The 18,556-nt window shown below is 40.4% G+C and overlaps 4 protein-coding genes across 7 annotated transcripts; 1 reads left to right on the top strand and 3 right to left on the bottom strand.

The window, feature by feature from the left end:
• The first annotated feature begins 172 nt into the window (after positions 1 to 172).
• LOC112181614 (cytochrome P450 86A8) lies at positions 173 to 2,783 on the top strand. Its single transcript, XM_024319990.2, has one exon. It carries the CDS (start codon positions 783 to 785, stop codon positions 2,439 to 2,441), a length of 1,659 nt encoding a protein of 552 aa, XP_024175758.1. The 5' UTR covers positions 173 to 782; the 3' UTR covers positions 2,442 to 2,783.
• Positions 2,784 to 3,265: 482 nt separating this feature from the next.
• On the bottom strand, positions 3,266 to 8,664 carry LOC112181613 (ascorbate transporter, chloroplastic). 2 transcript variants are annotated; one of them, XM_024319988.2, is made up of 11 exons: positions 8,326 to 8,664; positions 7,109 to 7,680; positions 6,797 to 6,904; positions 6,372 to 6,527; positions 5,726 to 5,941; positions 5,031 to 5,240; positions 4,628 to 4,765; positions 4,420 to 4,521; positions 4,255 to 4,320; positions 3,858 to 3,942; positions 3,266 to 3,707 (listed from the first exon to the last, which is right to left on the bottom strand). In XM_024319988.2, the coding sequence occupies exons 1-11, from the start codon at positions 8,378 to 8,380 to the stop codon at positions 3,610 to 3,612; spliced, it is 1,806 nt and encodes a 601-aa protein (XP_024175756.1). In that variant the 5' UTR covers positions 8,381 to 8,664; the 3' UTR covers positions 3,266 to 3,609. The 2 variants fall into 2 exon arrangements, with proteins under 2 accessions (XP_024175756.1, XP_040372569.1); XM_040516635.1 differs by lacking the exon at positions 8,326 to 8,664 and having other exon boundaries at positions 7,111 to 7,250.
• A 2,153-nt stretch (positions 8,665 to 10,817) lies between these two features.
• On the bottom strand, positions 10,818 to 12,954 carry LOC112196870. 2 transcript variants are annotated; one of them, XM_024337335.2, is made up of 5 exons: positions 12,568 to 12,946; positions 12,276 to 12,481; positions 12,069 to 12,167; positions 11,913 to 11,986; positions 10,818 to 11,205 (listed from the first exon to the last, which is right to left on the bottom strand). In XM_024337335.2, the coding sequence occupies exons 1-5, from the start codon at positions 12,860 to 12,862 to the stop codon at positions 10,980 to 10,982; spliced, it is 900 nt and encodes a 299-aa protein (XP_024193103.1). In that variant the 5' UTR covers positions 12,863 to 12,946; the 3' UTR covers positions 10,818 to 10,979. The 2 variants fall into 2 exon arrangements, with proteins under 2 accessions (XP_024193103.1, XP_024193110.1); XM_024337342.2 differs by lacking the exon at positions 10,818 to 11,205 and adding an exon at positions 11,243 to 11,321 and having other exon boundaries at positions 12,568 to 12,954.
• A 1,944-nt stretch (positions 12,955 to 14,898) lies between these two features.
• LOC112180404 (receptor-like protein EIX2) lies at positions 14,899 to 18,292 on the bottom strand. 2 transcript variants are annotated; one of them, XM_024318957.2, is made up of 2 exons: positions 15,308 to 18,292; positions 14,899 to 15,223 (listed from the first exon to the last, which is right to left on the bottom strand). In XM_024318957.2, the coding sequence occupies exon 1, from the start codon at positions 18,232 to 18,234 to the stop codon at positions 15,703 to 15,705; it is 2,532 nt and encodes an 843-aa protein (XP_024174725.1). In that variant the 5' UTR covers positions 18,235 to 18,292; the 3' UTR covers positions 14,899 to 15,223; positions 15,308 to 15,702. The 2 variants fall into 2 exon arrangements, with proteins under 2 accessions (XP_024174725.1, XP_024174731.1); XM_024318963.2 differs by having other exon boundaries at positions 15,315 to 18,292.
• Between the last annotated feature and the right edge of the window lie 264 nt (positions 18,293 to 18,556).

The raw sequence follows: 18,556 nt of genomic DNA, 5'->3' as shown, positions 1-18,556 counted from the left end.
TCTGCCTCCCTTTTTAATTCTGTGCTCTCTTCCTAGTCTCTCTCTCTCTCTCTCTCCCCCCTTTTCTCACTTTCTCTGTCTTAGTTTCTCAACTAATCTCATTTACTTCTTCCACCATTCAATGCTCCAAAAATTAAAAGCGCTTCTTCCATTTCCAGTAAATTTAGGTGCCACAAGTGGTATTTTTATTCGCTTTTGTATGATATACAGTGTATTTGAGAGTCCACACAAGAGAAAAGAAGCCAGTGGTTTTCTATGCTTTTGATGAAAGCCATGGTTGTTTTGCGCGTTCTCAACGACCTCTGATGGCATTTATGAGCCTGTGCTGTGCTGTATGTGAAGCTTAATGTCAGTGTGGGAGAGAAAGAGAGCGCAATGTCAGGACCAGTCTGGCCTAAGTAATTGCTTCTCACCTATAAAAGACTCTCTCTATAACACTCCACTTTGTACTATATCTATCCACAACCCACCAAAACTTCTCCTTCGTCTCCACCACTCCTCCCTGCTTCCTTCTCCTCCTTCTTCTTCTCCATTCTTCTATATCTTAGATCCATCACACACCCTCTTTTCTCCTCAAAAACTACTTGTGTTTCCTAGCTTCTTTTAGTCCAGCACTTTCCTTGCTCCTAATTCCTCGAGCTTTCCCCGAAAATCGACATTTGTTTCGGGGAAATCTTTCCGAAGATAACCCAAAAGATTCTGCTCTTGTCACATTGCATGCATTGACATTTTCCATCGTTGGTTGTTTCGTGTTAGGTCGAGACTTGGTGTATAAGTTAACCATGGAGATTGGCTCTGCCTTGCTCTTATTCACGGCCATCACGGCTTATCTACTTTGGTTCACCTTCATCTCACGGTCCCTGAAGGGTCCACGTGTTTGGCCCTTACTGGGTAGCCTCCCCGGCCTGATCGAAAATTGCGACCGTTTGCATGACTGGATCTGCGATAACCTACGCGCCTGCGGCGGCACGTACCAAACCTGCATCTGCGCGGTTCCTTTTCTCGCCCAAAAGCAAGGCCTCGTGACCGTCACGTGTGACCCGAAGAATGTGGAGCACATCCTGAAGGCCCGGTTCGACAACTACCCGAAGGGCCCCACCTGGCAATCGGTGTTTCACGATCTTCTCGGCGAGGGGATATTTAACTCCGACGGCGACACGTGGCGGTTCCAGAGGAAAACTGCCGCCGTGGAGTTTACTACCAGGACGTTGCGCCAAGCCATGGCTCGGTGGGTGAGCCGAGCCATTAAGCTGAGGTTCTGCCCGATTCTCAAGGAAGCTGAGCTGAAAGGCGAGCCGGTAGATCTTCAGGACTTGCTGCTTCGGCTCACTTTTGATAATATTTGTGGCTTGGCTTTCGGGAAAGACCCGGAGACTTGCTCTGCGGGGTATCCCGACAACAGCTTCGCCTCGGCTTTCGACCGGGCCACCGAGGCGTCGCTGCAGAGGTTCATTTTGCCTGAGGTGTTGTGGAAGGTGAAGAAATGGCTGGGGCTTGGAATGGAAGTCACGCTGAGCCGGAGCCTTGTGCATATTGATGAGTATTTATCCAAAGTGATCGCTTCACGTAAGCTCGAGTTGCTGAGTCAGCAGAAGGATGGGAGCCCACATGATGATCTGCTGTCAAGGTTCATGAAGAAAAAGGAGTCCTACTCGGACACCTTCCTCCAACACGTGGCGCTCAATTTCATCCTAGCCGGACGTGACACGTCATCGGTGGCGCTCAGCTGGTTCTTTTGGTTAGTGACACTAAACCCAATTATTGAGGAGAAAATCTTGCGAGAAATCTGCACCGTTCTGATTGAGACACGTGGCGAGGATGTTGCAGCATGGTTAGAAGAGTCGTTGCATTTTGAGGAACTTGACCGATTGATATACCTCAAGGCAGCATTGTCCGAAAGTCTTAGGTTGTACCCTTCCGTACCCCAAGACTCGAAGCATGTTGTGCGGGATGATGTTTTGCCCGACGGGACATTTGTGCCGGCCGGATCATCGGTCACGTACTCAATATACGCGACGGGGAGGATGAAGTCCTCGTGGGGCGACGATTGCCTAGAGTTTCGTCCTGAGAGGTGGTTGTCTTCGGATGGTAAGAGATTCATAATGCATGACTCTAGCAAATATGTAGCATTCAATGCTGGTCCGAGAATCTGTCTAGGGAAGGACCTGGCGTACCTGCAAATGAAGTCGGTAGCTGCATCGGTACTGCTCCGCCACCGTCTCACGGTGGTGCCGGGCCACAAGGTGGAGCAAAAGATGTCACTGACATTGTTCATGAAGTATGGTCTGATGATGAATGTGCATCAAAGGGATTTAGAGGGTGTTTTGGGAAGGGCAAAGAGAGACAGGGAAGTACAGCTGAATGGACAAGACTCTGTTGCCGTCAAATGTAACGGTGTTGGTGAGAACGGTGGCGGTGAAGTGGTGGTTGGGGCTGATTAAGAGGGTGAAGAACTGGCGGTATTGAATTAGGGTTGTGGAAGATGTGTATTTATGTGGTGGAACCCCATGACAGATGAAAACACAGCACAATAGAGAGGAAATTGAGGAAGCTAAGCTCATGTGGTTCAATTAAATGTTTGCAAATGTTTTGGGCCACAGCAATTTATCTCTTCCATTGAGCTACACACGGAGGTAGTGGATTTCTCATAATTTAATTGAACATTATAGGGTATCATCTATCTTTCCCTTGTAAGCAAATTAAGCTTGCAAAATTTTATTACAATATTCTTTATGTTCATGCTTGTTCAGATTTTATAAATGACCTTTTATCAATATTATTATTCATTTGCAAGACATAGTAATTTTGTGCTTCTTACATCATGTATGTATGGTCTTTCTCAGCTGAAATGTACTTAATATTGTTATGTAGAATATGTTCAATAAAAATTTCTAAAAGTATATGAAATGCAAAAGCTGGAGAGAATTTATATGACCAGACAAGCCAACTGCTATAATATACCATCAAGCTGATGTATTGAAATGTCTGGTCCTTCTTGTAAGGCATATTCTTCAAGAGAATGTGTACAATTTGAAAATAGGAGGCCTGCAAGTAATTGTTACTATTTTCTATGAGAAAACTTCAAACTAGTTGGAAAACAATTTGCTAGAATCTAAATCACTTGCCAATCCTTAGCATTTCTCCCTAATACATCAAGGATTGAAGAGATTCTGATCCCAAACAAGTCCCATATTCGGCACAATCAATGCATGGATTCGAATGTGCAAAGTTAATGCATATGGAATCAAACTGCTGGGAAATCCAGTAAGAAAGAGCTAAGGGAAGCATGTACTATTAGCATTGTATGGGCAAAGCAAAAGGTTCACGGGTGCAACTTACCCAAAAGTTCTCTACATTAGAAGCATGTACTAAAATGAAAGAAAAGGCATTAACCTGTGAAAAAGTGGGGTCACAAGCCAACCCAGAAAGGGCCTCAGAAGTTTGTTACAAAAAGATTGATACAGGTGGTGTCGAAAAACTCTAGTTCACTAGACAGGATTTGCCCTTTCATGTGTTTAAATTTCTTCCATCTCTTTATAGTTTCATCTCTACAGTTATGTAGACTGCAGGCTCCTCCATTCCTCTGATTCTTGCATTTCTCACGTTTCTTTAGTCGAGAACTTTCTCTCCGGTGGAAAATAAGTTCCAAACTACTGTGCCTATGAGGTACAATAAAACAGCCACCTTGAATACATCATCCCAAGAACCTGCAGATATGAAAGTGTGAGAACTGAGAAGTCAATGTGGAATTGAAACCTGAATATTGAAGTTCGATAACTCACTACAGAACTGGAAACTAGAAGCTGAGTGGAAAAGAAAATGTCGAAAACAGTTATATCTGAAGCATTAAACTGTACCTCGCTGGAGTATGTACCCGGTTGCTGCTGTACCAAAGACACCAGCAAGAACTCCTGCTGTGTTAGACAGCCCCAGCAATACTCCCTGTAATTAATACTAATAAGTTTAATTCCACAGGTTCAGATAATACTACTTCAGTTCTTTGGTAAGGACCTCTTTTCTCTTTCTTATTTTTCTTTTATCTTGGGGGGCAATGTTCAAATCTTCAGTAAAGAATTCAAATATAAATTTGATCCCAGAAAATTATTCCCAAAACAAAGAGGATAAACTGTTATCTGTTTAGAATTTATGAAATATATCAAAAACAAGCAATAAGGACGATACTATTTGAGAAAGAAAAATAGCAAATGAATATCATTAACACATGAGCCATATCATAAGAAGATAGCAACTCACACTATAGCGAGGTCCAATGTCTTGGTGATTTGAATAGAGGCCAGATTGTGAGAATGCATCAGCTCCCTATCAGTAGTACAGAAAGTGAGAATAGATACGCTACCTCATCATAATCATATTTGGGAAATTTCAAGCCCAACCGTATCTGATAACATGTGCTTCTACCTGACTGCATGCCATGCATAATACTGCCATAGCAGGTGTCTTGACACGGCTCAGCTGAGTAAGGAAAAAGGCTGGTCCCAGAAACCCAATTGATTGCATGATCTGCAACATTAAATGGATTTGGAGAAGCTTATCTTCAGAAAAGAAAAACAGGAGAGAATCGGCACCTAAACCACATTTTTATATTTCAATCAGTATTAGTCCTTGCCTTACGAACTGTCGTGACAGAATAACCTCTGCTGACAAGTGTATCTGCAATCCAACCCCCTATATTTGCAAATACAGCCATGGTCAACCATGGCAAGACACAGAGGAGCCCGGATTCAGTGAGGTTGAACTTCAAAACCTAAAAAGGCAATTAAGATTAAAAGAGAATTCAAACTTTGACAGACTGTCATGAATTATAGTTAAAATTTATCGGATGCACAGACCATTGTACACCATGCGCAGGAAGGTAATAATGAGAAAAAGATTTGTGTTTTCATATTTAAATGATTTGAGTCTCACTTTCATACAAATACTACATATTAGCAGATAGGACATGCTGATAAGTTGCTAAAATCTGTGTTGTGTGCATGTCTATGCAAAACAGTTTTGGAGAAGTTCCTTACCTGATTGTAGTATGTAGGCATCCACGTCAACAGAATAAAGGTTCCCCAATTATGGCAAAAGTGGGAGACTATAAGAGCCCATACGGCTGGCTTTGATAAAATTAGTTTCCAAGGAATGACAGTAACATGTTCCTTAGATACATTGCCACCTAGGATGAGCTCTTTTTCCTCTGCACTAAGCTCTGGATCTTCTTTTGGTGTGCTATATGCCTGGTGATCCAATAAACAAGAAAGTACTTTCAAAGCTAAATATTATGGAGTAAAATAAAGTGAGCTGAGATCTGTTTATGCATTTTTTTTCTAATATCTACTAATATTTTTTTTTTTTTAGGGAATATGGGAATATGTACTATGTCTAGGACAATATAGATTTTTATGGTCCCTGAAGATCACCCAACACCAGTCAAAGCACTTGAAACAAGTCAAACCAACAAACTTTAATCACATACTATCATGATTCTGAATTACATTGTGACCTAGAATCAAATATTACCGGTCTTTTTCCTTCTTCTTTTTTTGTGTCTTTGTCAAGTGAGTGTTTCTATTAAATATTGCACGACTAAACATGAAAGCATGTTCATGCCAGTCTCTATATCTGAAAAGATTAATGTTCATCTAACTGTCTACTAACAGCAGTCAATACGGTAAATTTGAAGATTTCCAATGAACAGTAGTTGAGGGAAGCAAGACCATACTTTACTCAGCCATAATGCAAACCAGATGCTGCCAAGAGAGCCAAATGAGTAAAACACAGAGGGCCATTTAAATTTCTGGATTAGAATGGGAGAAACGGCCAACCCAGTGACAGAACCAAGATACATGCCAGTATATACTAGTGAAAGTGCTCTGCTTCTCTCTGACACTGGAATCCACTTAGAGAGTATATTATTCATAGCAGGCATAGCAACACCCTGTAAAAATAAAAAGGGAAACAAAAAATCTGTTAAGCAATGAAAGCTCTTAGTTGGACAAGCCGAAGAAAATTACTGTGTGGCAGTTAGCTAAGACACGATAAGTATCAAATGACAAAAATAAACCAATCTTAATATCTTTCCGAATAGCCAAAATAAAAGTTTCTGATGCTAAGCTACAAATTTTGTTTTTTTGACTCAGCTAGTGTCCATAGTAACTAGCCAAATGCAAATATTCCTCAGCTTTTTCAAGTATATGGAGCACTCCAACTATAATGTCTTACTTTAGGTAGTTTATCTGCTTCTATTTCATTTGTAAAGCTAGATAAGCAAATTTCAAAACAAACCGGTAAATCAGATTCATACTTATTATCTAATGGAGAGTAGTTAAGGACTGGAGATCCAAGGCTAAGCACAGGAAAAGACGAACCTCACCAATCCCCATAAAAGCACGCATAACAAGCAAGAAAGGAAGACTGATTTTTGCAGCAATAGGTGTCAAAACTGTCGCCACTGACCACCAGATCACTCCAAAACCCAATACACGCTTCCCGCCAATTTTATCTGCCCATATGCCTCCAAGAATCTATATTCAAAGAAATGATAAATTAATACAATATAAGCAGAATCTCTACGCCTTTGTGTATGAGAAAATCAAACGCATGCATATATCATATATGTAGCTTGAACACAAAAATATATGCCAGAGCCAACTGATATGAATTACCAATCTTCTAAACCATACAATGACAGGAGCAGTACTAGATTCCTATTAATGTACTCATAAGGCATTGACCATGGATAAGTAGTTTCTTTCTGAGTAATGCTAAATACTTTAGCCAGACTGAAGCAAACCTGAGTAAGTAGGTAGCCCCAGAAAAAAGAGGACTGAATCAAGCCAACTGTTGCACTATTCCAGTTAAATTCCTTGGACATCGGAAGTATTGCAATGCTCATATTCACCTATAACACGTATTTGATACTGTTAGCACAGTAAAATATATCATTTTCTTTAAATTCAATATATAAGCAGCATACTTTGTAGACATGATATAGCATCTTGAATAGGAAATTGCCATAGCAACTTGAAGCACCTTGTAACTATGTACACACAACTAACAGATGTTAAATATTAAAGACTCTATCTTAACTCAGAGAAAGACTCACACGATCCATGTTGCACAATAGAAATGCTGCAAAACAAAGGAGCACAATCACCCAACGTTTAGGAATCTCCCACCAAGCGGATACTTTAGGCACCTTTCCATCTGCCAAAACAGCTTCACCTGATCCTGTCAATGAGTCCACCTCTGTTTCGGTTATGTCAATATCCTCCGGCTTGTAATCAGCACGGATCCTGTTAACTTTAACATTCTCAGACTTCTGGTATTGCCAGTTATCAAGCTTATCCAGCTTCCTTGATTGATTGAAACTTTTGAAAGAGTGATTTGAAGAAAGAAAGCCTTCACATCTTCCTATAGTTCTTTGCTTGGTAACGATGCCCTGGCACCTTATACCAGATTGTAGAGACATTACATAACGCCGGTTGCCTTCATCATGCAACAACCGTGTGTATGCATCTGAAGAAAAACTGGCACCCAGGTAAGGGTTATATGAGTTTCTAGATATAGAACCATTGGCCCTTGGAGTACATAAAGTGTGGTAGAACATTTTCCCCTGAAGTTGTAGACTGTCTCTTTTATTATGAACAACAGCATGGTTGGTTTGAAATACTCTTCCTGCCAATATAAAAAACATGACACAAACTTTAAAAAGGGGAATCACCTCCGAACAATCAAAATTGAAGCTATCATCTTTTTTTTTTTTTTTTTGAAAAGAAAGCTATCATCTTTACACTCATGAAATTATCTAGACCCATCCTAATACATTCTGTAAGCATAGAGAACAAGAAGGCGATTATCTACTGGACATGCATAAAGCCATAGTTCACAATCAATGTGGTAACAAGAACAAATGACGCAAAGCTACACATCAAATTCATCTTGAAGTGGGAAAACCGAAAGTAATGAATGATGCAAAGCTACATACCGCTTGGTGAACTTGTTGATTTCAATATTAAACACAGAACGATTTACTCAGAAGTAAAACTGAAAAATCTCTACGGAAATTCCAACAACATAACCAGTTTATCTAAAAAAAAAAAAAAAAATAGCAAATCAAAAGCAGTAGCAGCATGCAACCAAACTAAAACTCTACATCACCTCACAAAAACAATCCAGAATATATAATAATCAAATCAAACAACATGCATGCAAATAATTTCACTGACAACATAGAATTCACAAAATGCAGCCAAAACTTAAAACAATAAATTCGTAAGAAAAAAAAAATACATACATCAGGATAAGGTCGGTAAGGTTTACCTGAGCCGATAAAAGAACCGAAATTCCGGTTCGATATGACACTGCCGATAGCCATTTCGATACAAACCAAAACAAAATAAGCACAATTGAAATATCACAGAGCTCAACGGAGCTATGAAGGCTATCACTCCATTTCAGAATTCCGAGTCCAACGAAAACCGAGAGTGTTACGACGCCGTTTCGGAGCTTTAACTATGTAACTGTGGACGTTCTTGCTCCTCCGTCGTTTTCACTCCTCTCGAGCTTAAGAGGATAACCAGAGAGAGAGAGAGAGCCTTTTCCTCACACAAACATCACTCCCAGATTTTTCTTCTCATTTTCTTTCTTCCTTTCTTTCTTTTTTCTTTTTTATTATTTAAACTCGCGGGAAAAAAAAATCCCAGTGGGCGTTATACCCGAAGAAGGACGGGTACAGAGACTGACACGTGGCCTATCATCCTCGTGAATGGAGGCGAGAAGACGGAGTTGTCCAAAACGCCCCTGCATGCGAGGGGATATTTGGCGGCTTTGGAAGGGTCAAATTAACAGATGGAGTGTGGGTGTTTTGGGGATTTTAGCAACCGAACACCCCCTCACAACCGCAAAAGTTGCTATTTGATTTTTAGAGAAAAATAAAGAATTGGAAATTTTAGAGAGTACCATTTTTTGTTTAATTTCTTGCCGCATAATTCTGGCCAACGTGGGATATTCGAATACGTAGTGATGGACTACGTGGAGGGACTATAAATCGAGTCGTATTAAACGGGACAAACTGTACTTTCAGGTTATGTGACCAATAAATCGAGTAAATCGAAGGTCAAAACAGTACTAACATTTTATAAAAATATTTAAAAAGCATTGAATTTCGATGAAAACGTCAAAATACATTGCATTTAGTATTATTTCTTATAAAAATGTATTACTTCATGATGTGGAAGTACTTAATATGTTTTTTTTTATTTTTTTTTTATCGAAATCACACGGTATTCTTAAAAGTTTTCTAGGTCAGAAGACTAATCTGTACCGAAAAGTCATGTTAAAATGTTTTCTCCTCTGATCACAAATAATATATTGAGAATTTAGACTAAATATAAATTACTTTTAATCGAAAAGAAGACTCAGGAGTCTTATCCTAAGGAAAACCCTAAGGCCGCGTACTCCGTTGTTGCAAAGTTGGTCTCATCCGGCGTCGTCCGGACGTCCGAGTGGGCTCCGGCCTTGCAGCAGTCTTGGGGTTTGCTGCCGGACGAGAGATCCATATCTACTACTCATAGGGCTCTATTGGAGAGGGTTCTCCTGGTTTTTGTCAGTTTGGTTTGGCTGGGCTGGTGGCGAAGGCAATGGTTGTGTTGTTATAGGCCCGTAATTGGTCCCTGTGAATGGTTTCTTGGACCGGCGACGCCGACATGGGTTTCGATCGATGGCAGTGCAGGGTTGTGAAGATTCGGATTGAGGATGGTGTTGTTTGGTGATGACGCAGGTCGGCGGCGTGGCTCGGGACAATTGGATCGCTGCCATGGTGATGTGGATCGCGACAAGGTGGGTTGGTGGCATGGGTCAAACCGAACTCGGCCGAAATGTGACGTACGACGAGTGTTGGGAGAAGATGGTGGACCAGGCCCGAACCAGAATGATGGGCCTGGGGGATCTTCTTGGCTTACTACCCTACTAGGCTTCAGGTTGTTGGGCTGAGGTTTCTACCGCAGTCCATTAGCTTCTAAATCTGGGCTAGGGTTTAGGCCCTTGGCCTAACCCTATGTTTTTAGTTTTTTTGTCTAATTACAATAAGTTTCCTTATATTAGGAATCTAGATCTCTAGCGCCTCTTGCGTGGTACTAAAGGAGGATCTCCGCTATCTCTACAGTTTGAAATGTATAATGAATAGGAGTAGCTCCAGATGTGGAGGTTCTTACCAACACAAAAATACTTATTATTTAGTAAAATGAAAGTATATGTAACGAAGTAGTTATCACGGACAACGCTGGACAAAGTGCTAGATTTGAATCACTTTATGTAATATGTGAAAAATCTGTTCACAATGCACTTTGGTATAATTTTCAACTTTGATATGTATAGTTTTTTTTTTTTTTTTTGCTAATAATTTCAAATGTATTGTAAAACTTTTAAAATTCTAAGAGTATGGTTGATATTTTCTACATGAGAAATGAATAATGGATAGATGACACTAAGACAATCAAACTTTGGTTAGACAATAAACTGATATTTGTGAACAACCTAATCACACTGAACATATAGCCAAGGACTAAATAAGAAGGAATGGTATATATCGGGGTCGTCTGGAAAGCAACTGTTTCTGCTAGAACCTTATTAATGTTCTAAAATGCAGAATTCAAATATGAGGTCTGGTGTATGCAGTTTCAAATGCAGTTGGATCGAAGACGGTGAATAAATTTGTGCATCATGCTAGTAAAAGAATCCATAAGAGAACATTATACTATTATTATTAACATAAAAAGTTTACAACTAGATTATACAACACGTTGCTCTATGTTGTAAGAAATAGGTTAACACGGTTTCTTCAAGTCAATTTCTCAAACATTTTCAAAAATCAGCCATTGCAGAGAAACACACAAAGCAATGGAGGAAATACGGTTACAGATGGTGATTTTCTTAAAAACAATGAGTAAGACCTATGGTGGTTTCTATGTTCAGATTCAGTACAGGTCCAATGACTCCAGTACACGACGAGCTTGGATGTGAAGGGCAGTTAGTCTTTGCTCCGGATCAAGAGTTGAGCCAAATTGACTGGCTGCCCAGATAAGGGAAGCAGATTTCTCACCCAAAAGTCGCTTTATGTCTTCATGTACAGTTGCCAAGGGTGGCCTGTCCCTCCCATTTACATGCCCTATGAGTAGCAGCAGGAACTCTCCACATTTCAACCTAATCAGAAGCAATAGGCGTTCTTCAGTGTGCTTGAATAAGATGTAAGGGCCTAGCTTAGCCAGATGGCCTCATTACTCATTACTAATCCAACTACGCGGCCTACGCCTACCTGCCTAGATTAAAGGACATGATTTTCTCAAGAGATTCATGATTTCTAGACTTAATTCATCACAAGCCAAAAGATAGCAGTACTAACAACAGTTGCATAGGGATTAGGAATAGAACACACAGAAATCATGTGGCTACCATAAAGCTATATTGGGAAAAGAAAAAAAAATTTCACAAAATATCTATCGAGCAATATTTTCATCTCAAAGAATTCACCCTTCATAAACAACAATTAGCATATAGAAGCTTCACATGATGACCAAGGACGGTGACAAAAACTCTCAACATCAAATTGCCAACAAACATCTGTACTGATGATAGATATGTGGGGATTATGAAGAGGCAAGAAGCACACACAGAAATCATGTGGTTACCATAAAGCTATTGTTGAAAAACCTCTTCACATTTTTCCCAGTATAGTCAAGAAAGAAATATCATTTTCATAGACTTTGGCCTCCCAAAACCAGTTATACGTGGATAAAGCTTCAAATCATAACTCAATTCAGTGAACCATCATCTTAGCATTAAATGCTAGATATTGTACAATGGAAGTTCGCATAAGAAAACAATCCATTAACATATAATGAACAACTAACCTGAGATTCTCATCAACTTGCTTATCTCTTATAAGCTCTGCAACTTCCTCGATACCATTAAGTGCCTCAAAGTCCTGAACATTACACCCATTAAAATCAAAGAGCAAACCACCCATCATCGTTCACACAACCAAGTAACAACGAAACTGCGCATACCATTTGATTAGCTGACGAATCCAACATAATGGCAGTCAAAGCATCCAAGCACACACCCTGCTCAGCCACTCCTCTAGTAGGCAATATATTCATCAACACCTAAACAAAACCCCAATCACAAAAACCTACTTCATCACTCAAATTCATCACCAACATAACACCAATCAATCAATTGTTCATTTCGGTATCAGCTTCCGAAATTGGTACCTGAATAGCCTTGTGCTGGTGAGCCAAGACGGCACTTTCCCGATGAAGCAAACAGCACCCTTCCAAAACCCGAAGCGCAAGCGAAATCTCCGAGTCAGTCGAAGGAGTGGTGATTTTCAGAGGCTCCACGCCGAAAATGTGATCCAAATTCCTCACGATCTCGTCCTCCGCCTCTTTCAGCGAGTGTTGAAACAGAACCGGCACCACTGGAACCCAAAGAAATGAAATCCCAACCATCAGAAAATCACGGAATTATAAAGATGTGAAATTCGAAGTGCGAAAATCGCCGGACCTTGAAGCTCCGGAATCGATTGGGTCTGGGAGAAGAGGTTGATGGTGGAGTCGGACTCGGCGACGGATCGGAGGAACTTGAGGAGCGAGCGGAGGCCGCGGACTCGGAGGAACGAGAACTCGGCGCGGACCTCCCTCAGGCCGCTTCGGAGCGCGAGGGTTACCTCACGGTAGACTCTCTGGGTGGTCAAGGAGTTGACCAGATCGCCGACGGCGGTGGTCGGTGAGTCTGATTCGGATTCCGGCGTGGGCTTGGGGGTGATTCCCTCGGTCCATTGGGGCTTCTTCAAGTACATAGCTCAGTCTCAGTGGTCACCTCAGAGAAAATTTTAGAACGAATTTAGAATAAATTCTTAAAGAAGATAGTATCTATATGTAGATTTTAGTATTTTACGTCTACAAATTATTTCTTCATATGAGTTTAGAGTAATTTAAAACCATCGAACAAATAAATATTTTTGACAATGGTTGATATTTTCATAGCCTACCGTTCATGTATTAATTTGATATGGTTAAATAATTTAACAATCTCAAAGATTGAATTAAATACAAATGATTTTTAGATGATGAATAATATGAGTGGTTTCGATCATTATATTACACTATGTACATTTTTTTCTTTAGAATGAAAAAACCTTTATTCCTTTTTTTGTTTTTTGAGAAGAGAAAAAACTTTTATTCCAAGATACTAAGATTATATAAAACGGGACTGACCAGTGATGGACATAAGTTCCCCACTCTCCTCCCTAAGAACAACCTCAGTTACGGGTTCGTCAACAACCATGACATCCATGAGCCAAATGGGCCCAACCCCTAACCAAACTAATCGCCCATTTCCTCGGGCTATATAACAATACCAATCCCGAGAGTCACGATAAAATCTCGCCGCCAATACTAAGAACAGCCATGTCATCCTCCTCCATACCGTGTCCCAAAGTATCCAGACCACGTACAAGGATAAATTGCCGCCATATTGACCACCAGAAACCATCGATAATATCACATATAGTCCTCGGAAGTAACGCCACAACAATAGCTCATCAAATAAACCAACCTAGAAGTCTCTATACCTCCTCATAACCAATCTCAAGAAGAAAAGGACTCCCTTCAACACCGTGGCCCAAAACTGCCAGACCACGTGCAGGAGCTCTTCCCCAATACCTCGACCATAAGATGATACCGAGAATAATTCCAATAGTATCTGAGAATGACACCATAATAACACAACCATACCACTAATAATCCCAAACCCTAGCTCGAGAGAGTAGGGACTCAAAAGACCTAGCCAAAAAACTAAAGACGAAAACCTAAAAAAAAAAAAAACAAGTAAAAGATAATAGGAGTCGATGCCGGCGTCAGCCTTCATCTTCCACAACCAAAGCTCCGACTCTGGCCAAGAAGAACAACACATAGTGAGGTTGGTGCCCATAATCACATAACTACAAAGCCTTGCCTTTAGGCAAGGCCGCCGCCGTAGTACGAAAAACTTTTGCACATCCCCTCCAATAGCAGACCACCACACATCGCCTGAAGATACCAGAGCAAGCCAACAGTTGTAGACCACGACGCTATACACCACCAACCACCGTGCCCACCGCTGCCAATTCCAGTATCGCCTTCGCACATTAATCCAGCCCTTGAAGATTATCCCCAATAATCCAATCCCAGATCCACCCAAAATCGTAGAGATTAACTTGATCTGACTCAGATACTGAAGAACCCTCAACCATGGTCTAGCGATCTGCCATAGAACACCAACCCACCACCACGATCTCCTTGAAGCCGCCATCGATTTCGCCTGAGAAGACAAGAAACAGAGGCGCCGTATCTTTCACCAAGAACTACGAACCAAAATCACCATAGCCCGTCCGGCTACACCCCTCTCACTCTGACTAGGCAAGGAGCCGTCGTCGTCGTGAGGGTGCCGCCGGACAAGCGCGACGAGAGACTCTGTTTTACCCAAACCCTAAACGCTCCGACTTGTGCGGATAGGAAAAAAACCCAAGATAAACCAATACGACTTCATTTTGCCAATTAATACACTATGTACATTGTACTTATAAATTTTTGGATGGATTTGTCCAAACTCATTTTGGCAAGAGTATGAATTATTATATTTTTGTCATTGATTTTCTATCACGTTAAATTTGTCTTTTGTAATTTTATCTCATTAGCACAAGTTCAAACTTCAAACAATAAATTCATCATATTTAAGCTAATTTTGATCTACTAAACCTTTTTTCTTTTTTCAGAAGCGAATAAAAGCTAACTCTTCGCTTTTATTTGAAATTTTATTGATAGAAAAAAAAGTACAAAAAGAAGGGGGGACTAGGCCAAGACCTCTTCGACGGGACATAAATAAAACAAAACCTAAATACATAATATATAGGAGTTGCAAAGTATTGATTCTAGGATATATTATACTATGGTCACGAGGCACAGGCAAATCAAATTGGGAGGAAAGCGAATATAGTTGCCAAAAAGACAAAAGCTAGAGTAAAGAAACCGCTACAATGATGCTGAAGCAGCGTATATGGTTGCCATATGCATTATTACTCCGAAACATAAGCTTGTATTGCTTCATTATTGTCGCCCGCAACTATGAACTCTTCGAGTCAAGGGAAGTATGCATCTGCTTCTAGCGCAAGCTGCAGGGCCTAAACATACACAAATCATAATTGCGATGAGTACCATAAAACAAAGCTGCTACTTTGTATTTGTATATGAGAGAGAGAGATTACCGCTTACTTATGATGATGAACTAAGCTAGTCTATTCTTTAGTTGCCTCCTGATTAAAGTTATTCTCACATAAAGCCAGTCGTTCAGAAGATTAAAGAATTTGTAGTATCCGTATCTCCATGACTTGTTGAAAATCAAACTGCCACAAACTCCCCAAAATCCAGCAAAAAATCCAAGCCCTACACTGATATAAAATCCTTGTGTGATGAGCCCGTCATCGTCTTCTTGATTCCCATGTGGACTATTTTCCTTATTTGGATAACAAGACCTCTCAAGTGGAAGTCCACAAAGCTGAGAATTTCCAACGAAAGAAGAGGGACCGTAGTTTTGGAGTTGAGAACCGATTGGAATCTTTCCGGAAAGGTTGTTGTGGGACAAGTCCAAATAACCAAGACCTTATATTTGAAAAACACTTGTTGGAATTGTGCCATGTAATAGGTTTCTTGATAAATCAAGGGACTGTAATGACTGCAACTTTCCCATCTCTCGATTTATTTGACCGGTTAAATGGTTGCTCGACAAGTTCAGAGAAACTAACCCAACGAGATGAATGATGTCACTGGGAATCTCCCCTGTCAACTTGTTGCTTGACAGATCAACGCTTTTTACAAGTCCCAAAGTACTTTTGTATCTGGACAGTGTTCCTTTCCATGAGATGGTTATTTCATCTTCATAAATATCGCCAAAAGGCGAAGTAGTGTATTCAATCTCCACACCATGGAAGTAAGGAAATGGTCCAAAAGTAGTTGTGTAAAAATGACTGATGGTTAGATCTTCTGGATTTCCTTCTCGAGCTAAAGTAGTCAAATTGTTGAGACATTTGGGTATACTTCCGAAGATGTTATTAATTGAAAAATCCAAAATACGAATACTTGTGAGATTACATAATTGTGACGGCATGCTACCATTGAAGAGATTGGATCGAAGGATAAGGATAGCCAAATTTGGAAATAGAACCCCTACCCACATAGGTATAGGTCCTGAAAATTTGTTGTCTTCCAGATCAAAAGCTTTTAAGTTTCTGCAATTCTTCAAGGAAGGAAATTCTCCCACAAATTTGTTGTTGTCTAGTTTCAGTGACTCAATGGAAATTAACTTTCCCATTGTGGCAGGAACCTTTCCGGAAAATGAATTGTTACTCAAATCAAGAAAGATTAAACTTTTGAAATGAGTCCAGCAATTAGGAAGTTCTCCAGAAAGATTGTTGCTTGAGAGATCCAGATAGGTCAAGTCACTAACCTTCGCAGCACACAAGAAAGAAGCTGGCCCTGAAAATTTGTTATTGGAGAGGTCGACATATGATGCATTTGAGAGTACTGATGAGTGGATAGGACCTTCCAATAAGTTCCAACTCAAATTAAGCCCAGGGTTAAATACAAACTCGAAACTCATATTTTCCAATGTTCCTCTAATTTGATTGCAAGAAAGGTCGATCTGTGTTGCCTTATGAGACCAATCCCAAAACCAACTTGGAAGGATATCAGAAATTCTAGCATTGAACATATAAATGTTTAAAAGTTTCTTTTGCCATTGTAGCCACCGAGGTAAAGAGGGACCCATCGTGCACCCGCTCAATACCATGCGCTCCAAGTGAAAAGGAGGAACCCAATCAGCACTGAAGTTAAAAGCTAGCGAGTTATATGATAAATCCAAAACCAATAATCTGGACAGTTGTGAGAAATGAGTTTCAGAAATGGTCCCTTCCAAAGAAGTATTAGCCATTTCGATCCCCTCCAACTTGGACATTTGCCCTATACATTCGGGTACTCTTCCAGACAATCCGGTGCTTGAGAGAGATAAATACTTGAGGGACGAAAAATTTATAAGATTAGGCAATGACCCAGAAATGTGGTGATTCCGAGAGAAGTCTAGATATTTCAATGAGTTTGGAGCACAGTTCGACAATATTTGCAGAAAATCAGAATATTGTCCACTGAGATTGTTGTACGAAAGCGACAACCATCGCAAACTAGATAAATTAGCAAAGGAATGCGGGATTCCACCTTCAAGATTGTTCCCCCAGAGATTAAGATATACAAGAGACCTCATGTTTCCAAAAACATCAGGAAGTGAACCATTTAAATTTGTGGATTCGAGGGAAAGATAAACAAGGCTGGTATTGTAGTTGCCCAACCACTTGAACATTGAAGTAGTGGCAGCGGCATTTGGATTGTTACGAAGCTCAACACTAGCAAGAGATTTGGAAGAATTTATGTGAGAAAGAGTGGAAAAGATTGGAGGAGGAAGATCACATTGTTGTAATGTTAAGTTTCTTAGATTGGGGAGCTTGTTTACTATTTCTAGCCAATCAAATACATTGCCGAGATAATTGAAACTGAGGTCCAAGTATTTTAAAGAAGAGAGATAAGGAAGCCAATTGAGGTTATTTTCTAGTTCAACACCCCAGTAGTAATTACCAGTGAGGCTGAGATATTGCAAGTGCGTAAGGTTTCCAAGCTGATATGGAAATTTGCCATCATCAAGTGGATCAAGATGAAGGTACCTTAAATTGGTAAGGGAACCAATGAACTTTGGAACTTGACTCTCATTAATGAATTGGAGGTGCAAAAATTCCAAATGCTTCAACTCAGAGAGTTTAGAACTAATCGTACCTCTCAAATACTGGTCTCCAAGATGAAGTCGTGTAACGTGGCTTGTTCCTTTGTCACAGTAGACTCCTCGCCATCTGCAGCAGTCTTGCTTTTGTGCCTCTCTCCCTCCCCATGATGACAGTAGTTCTTCGTCGCCGCCATGCCCACTGAAGCCTTTTTTAAAAGCAAGAAGTGCTTGCCTTTCGCTCTCTATGCACCTCCCATAAGTACCATCTGAATTATTGTATTCAAGGGACAGGGATGGGCTAATATAGATATGTAGCAGTAGCAAAAGTACCATAAATGCATAAACAAACTGTTTGAGCCACCCCTCCATCTCTCAATAATAAGTATTGATCAAGGTGATTGAACAAAGATTAATTGATGATCAGAATGCAAGCATGCATTCAGTACCTATATGTCTCTGCGAAACTACTTCCTAATAAAGGAAAAGGGAAGGCCAAATTTGCCACCCACTCAAATGTGCCTTGGGCCATGCGTAAGCGCGTAAGCAAATACATCTTTCAATACATGCTCTGCGTGGAGCACGTGTAAGGACATTTTCATTACTATTGTCATAGTCATATATAGTCGTGAATTACTCGGTTTTCAAAAGTGCTGCCGAATTGTGAATAGGAGGGAAGAAACAGACCGGCCAT

The sequence above is a fragment of the Rosa chinensis genome, chromosome 1 (genome assembly GCF_002994745.2).
Source record: "Rosa chinensis cultivar Old Blush chromosome 1, RchiOBHm-V2, whole genome shotgun sequence".
NCBI classification, from domain to species: Eukaryota; Viridiplantae; Streptophyta; class Magnoliopsida; order Rosales; family Rosaceae; genus Rosa; species Rosa chinensis.
This window is presented reverse-complemented; position numbering and strand designations above follow the sequence as displayed.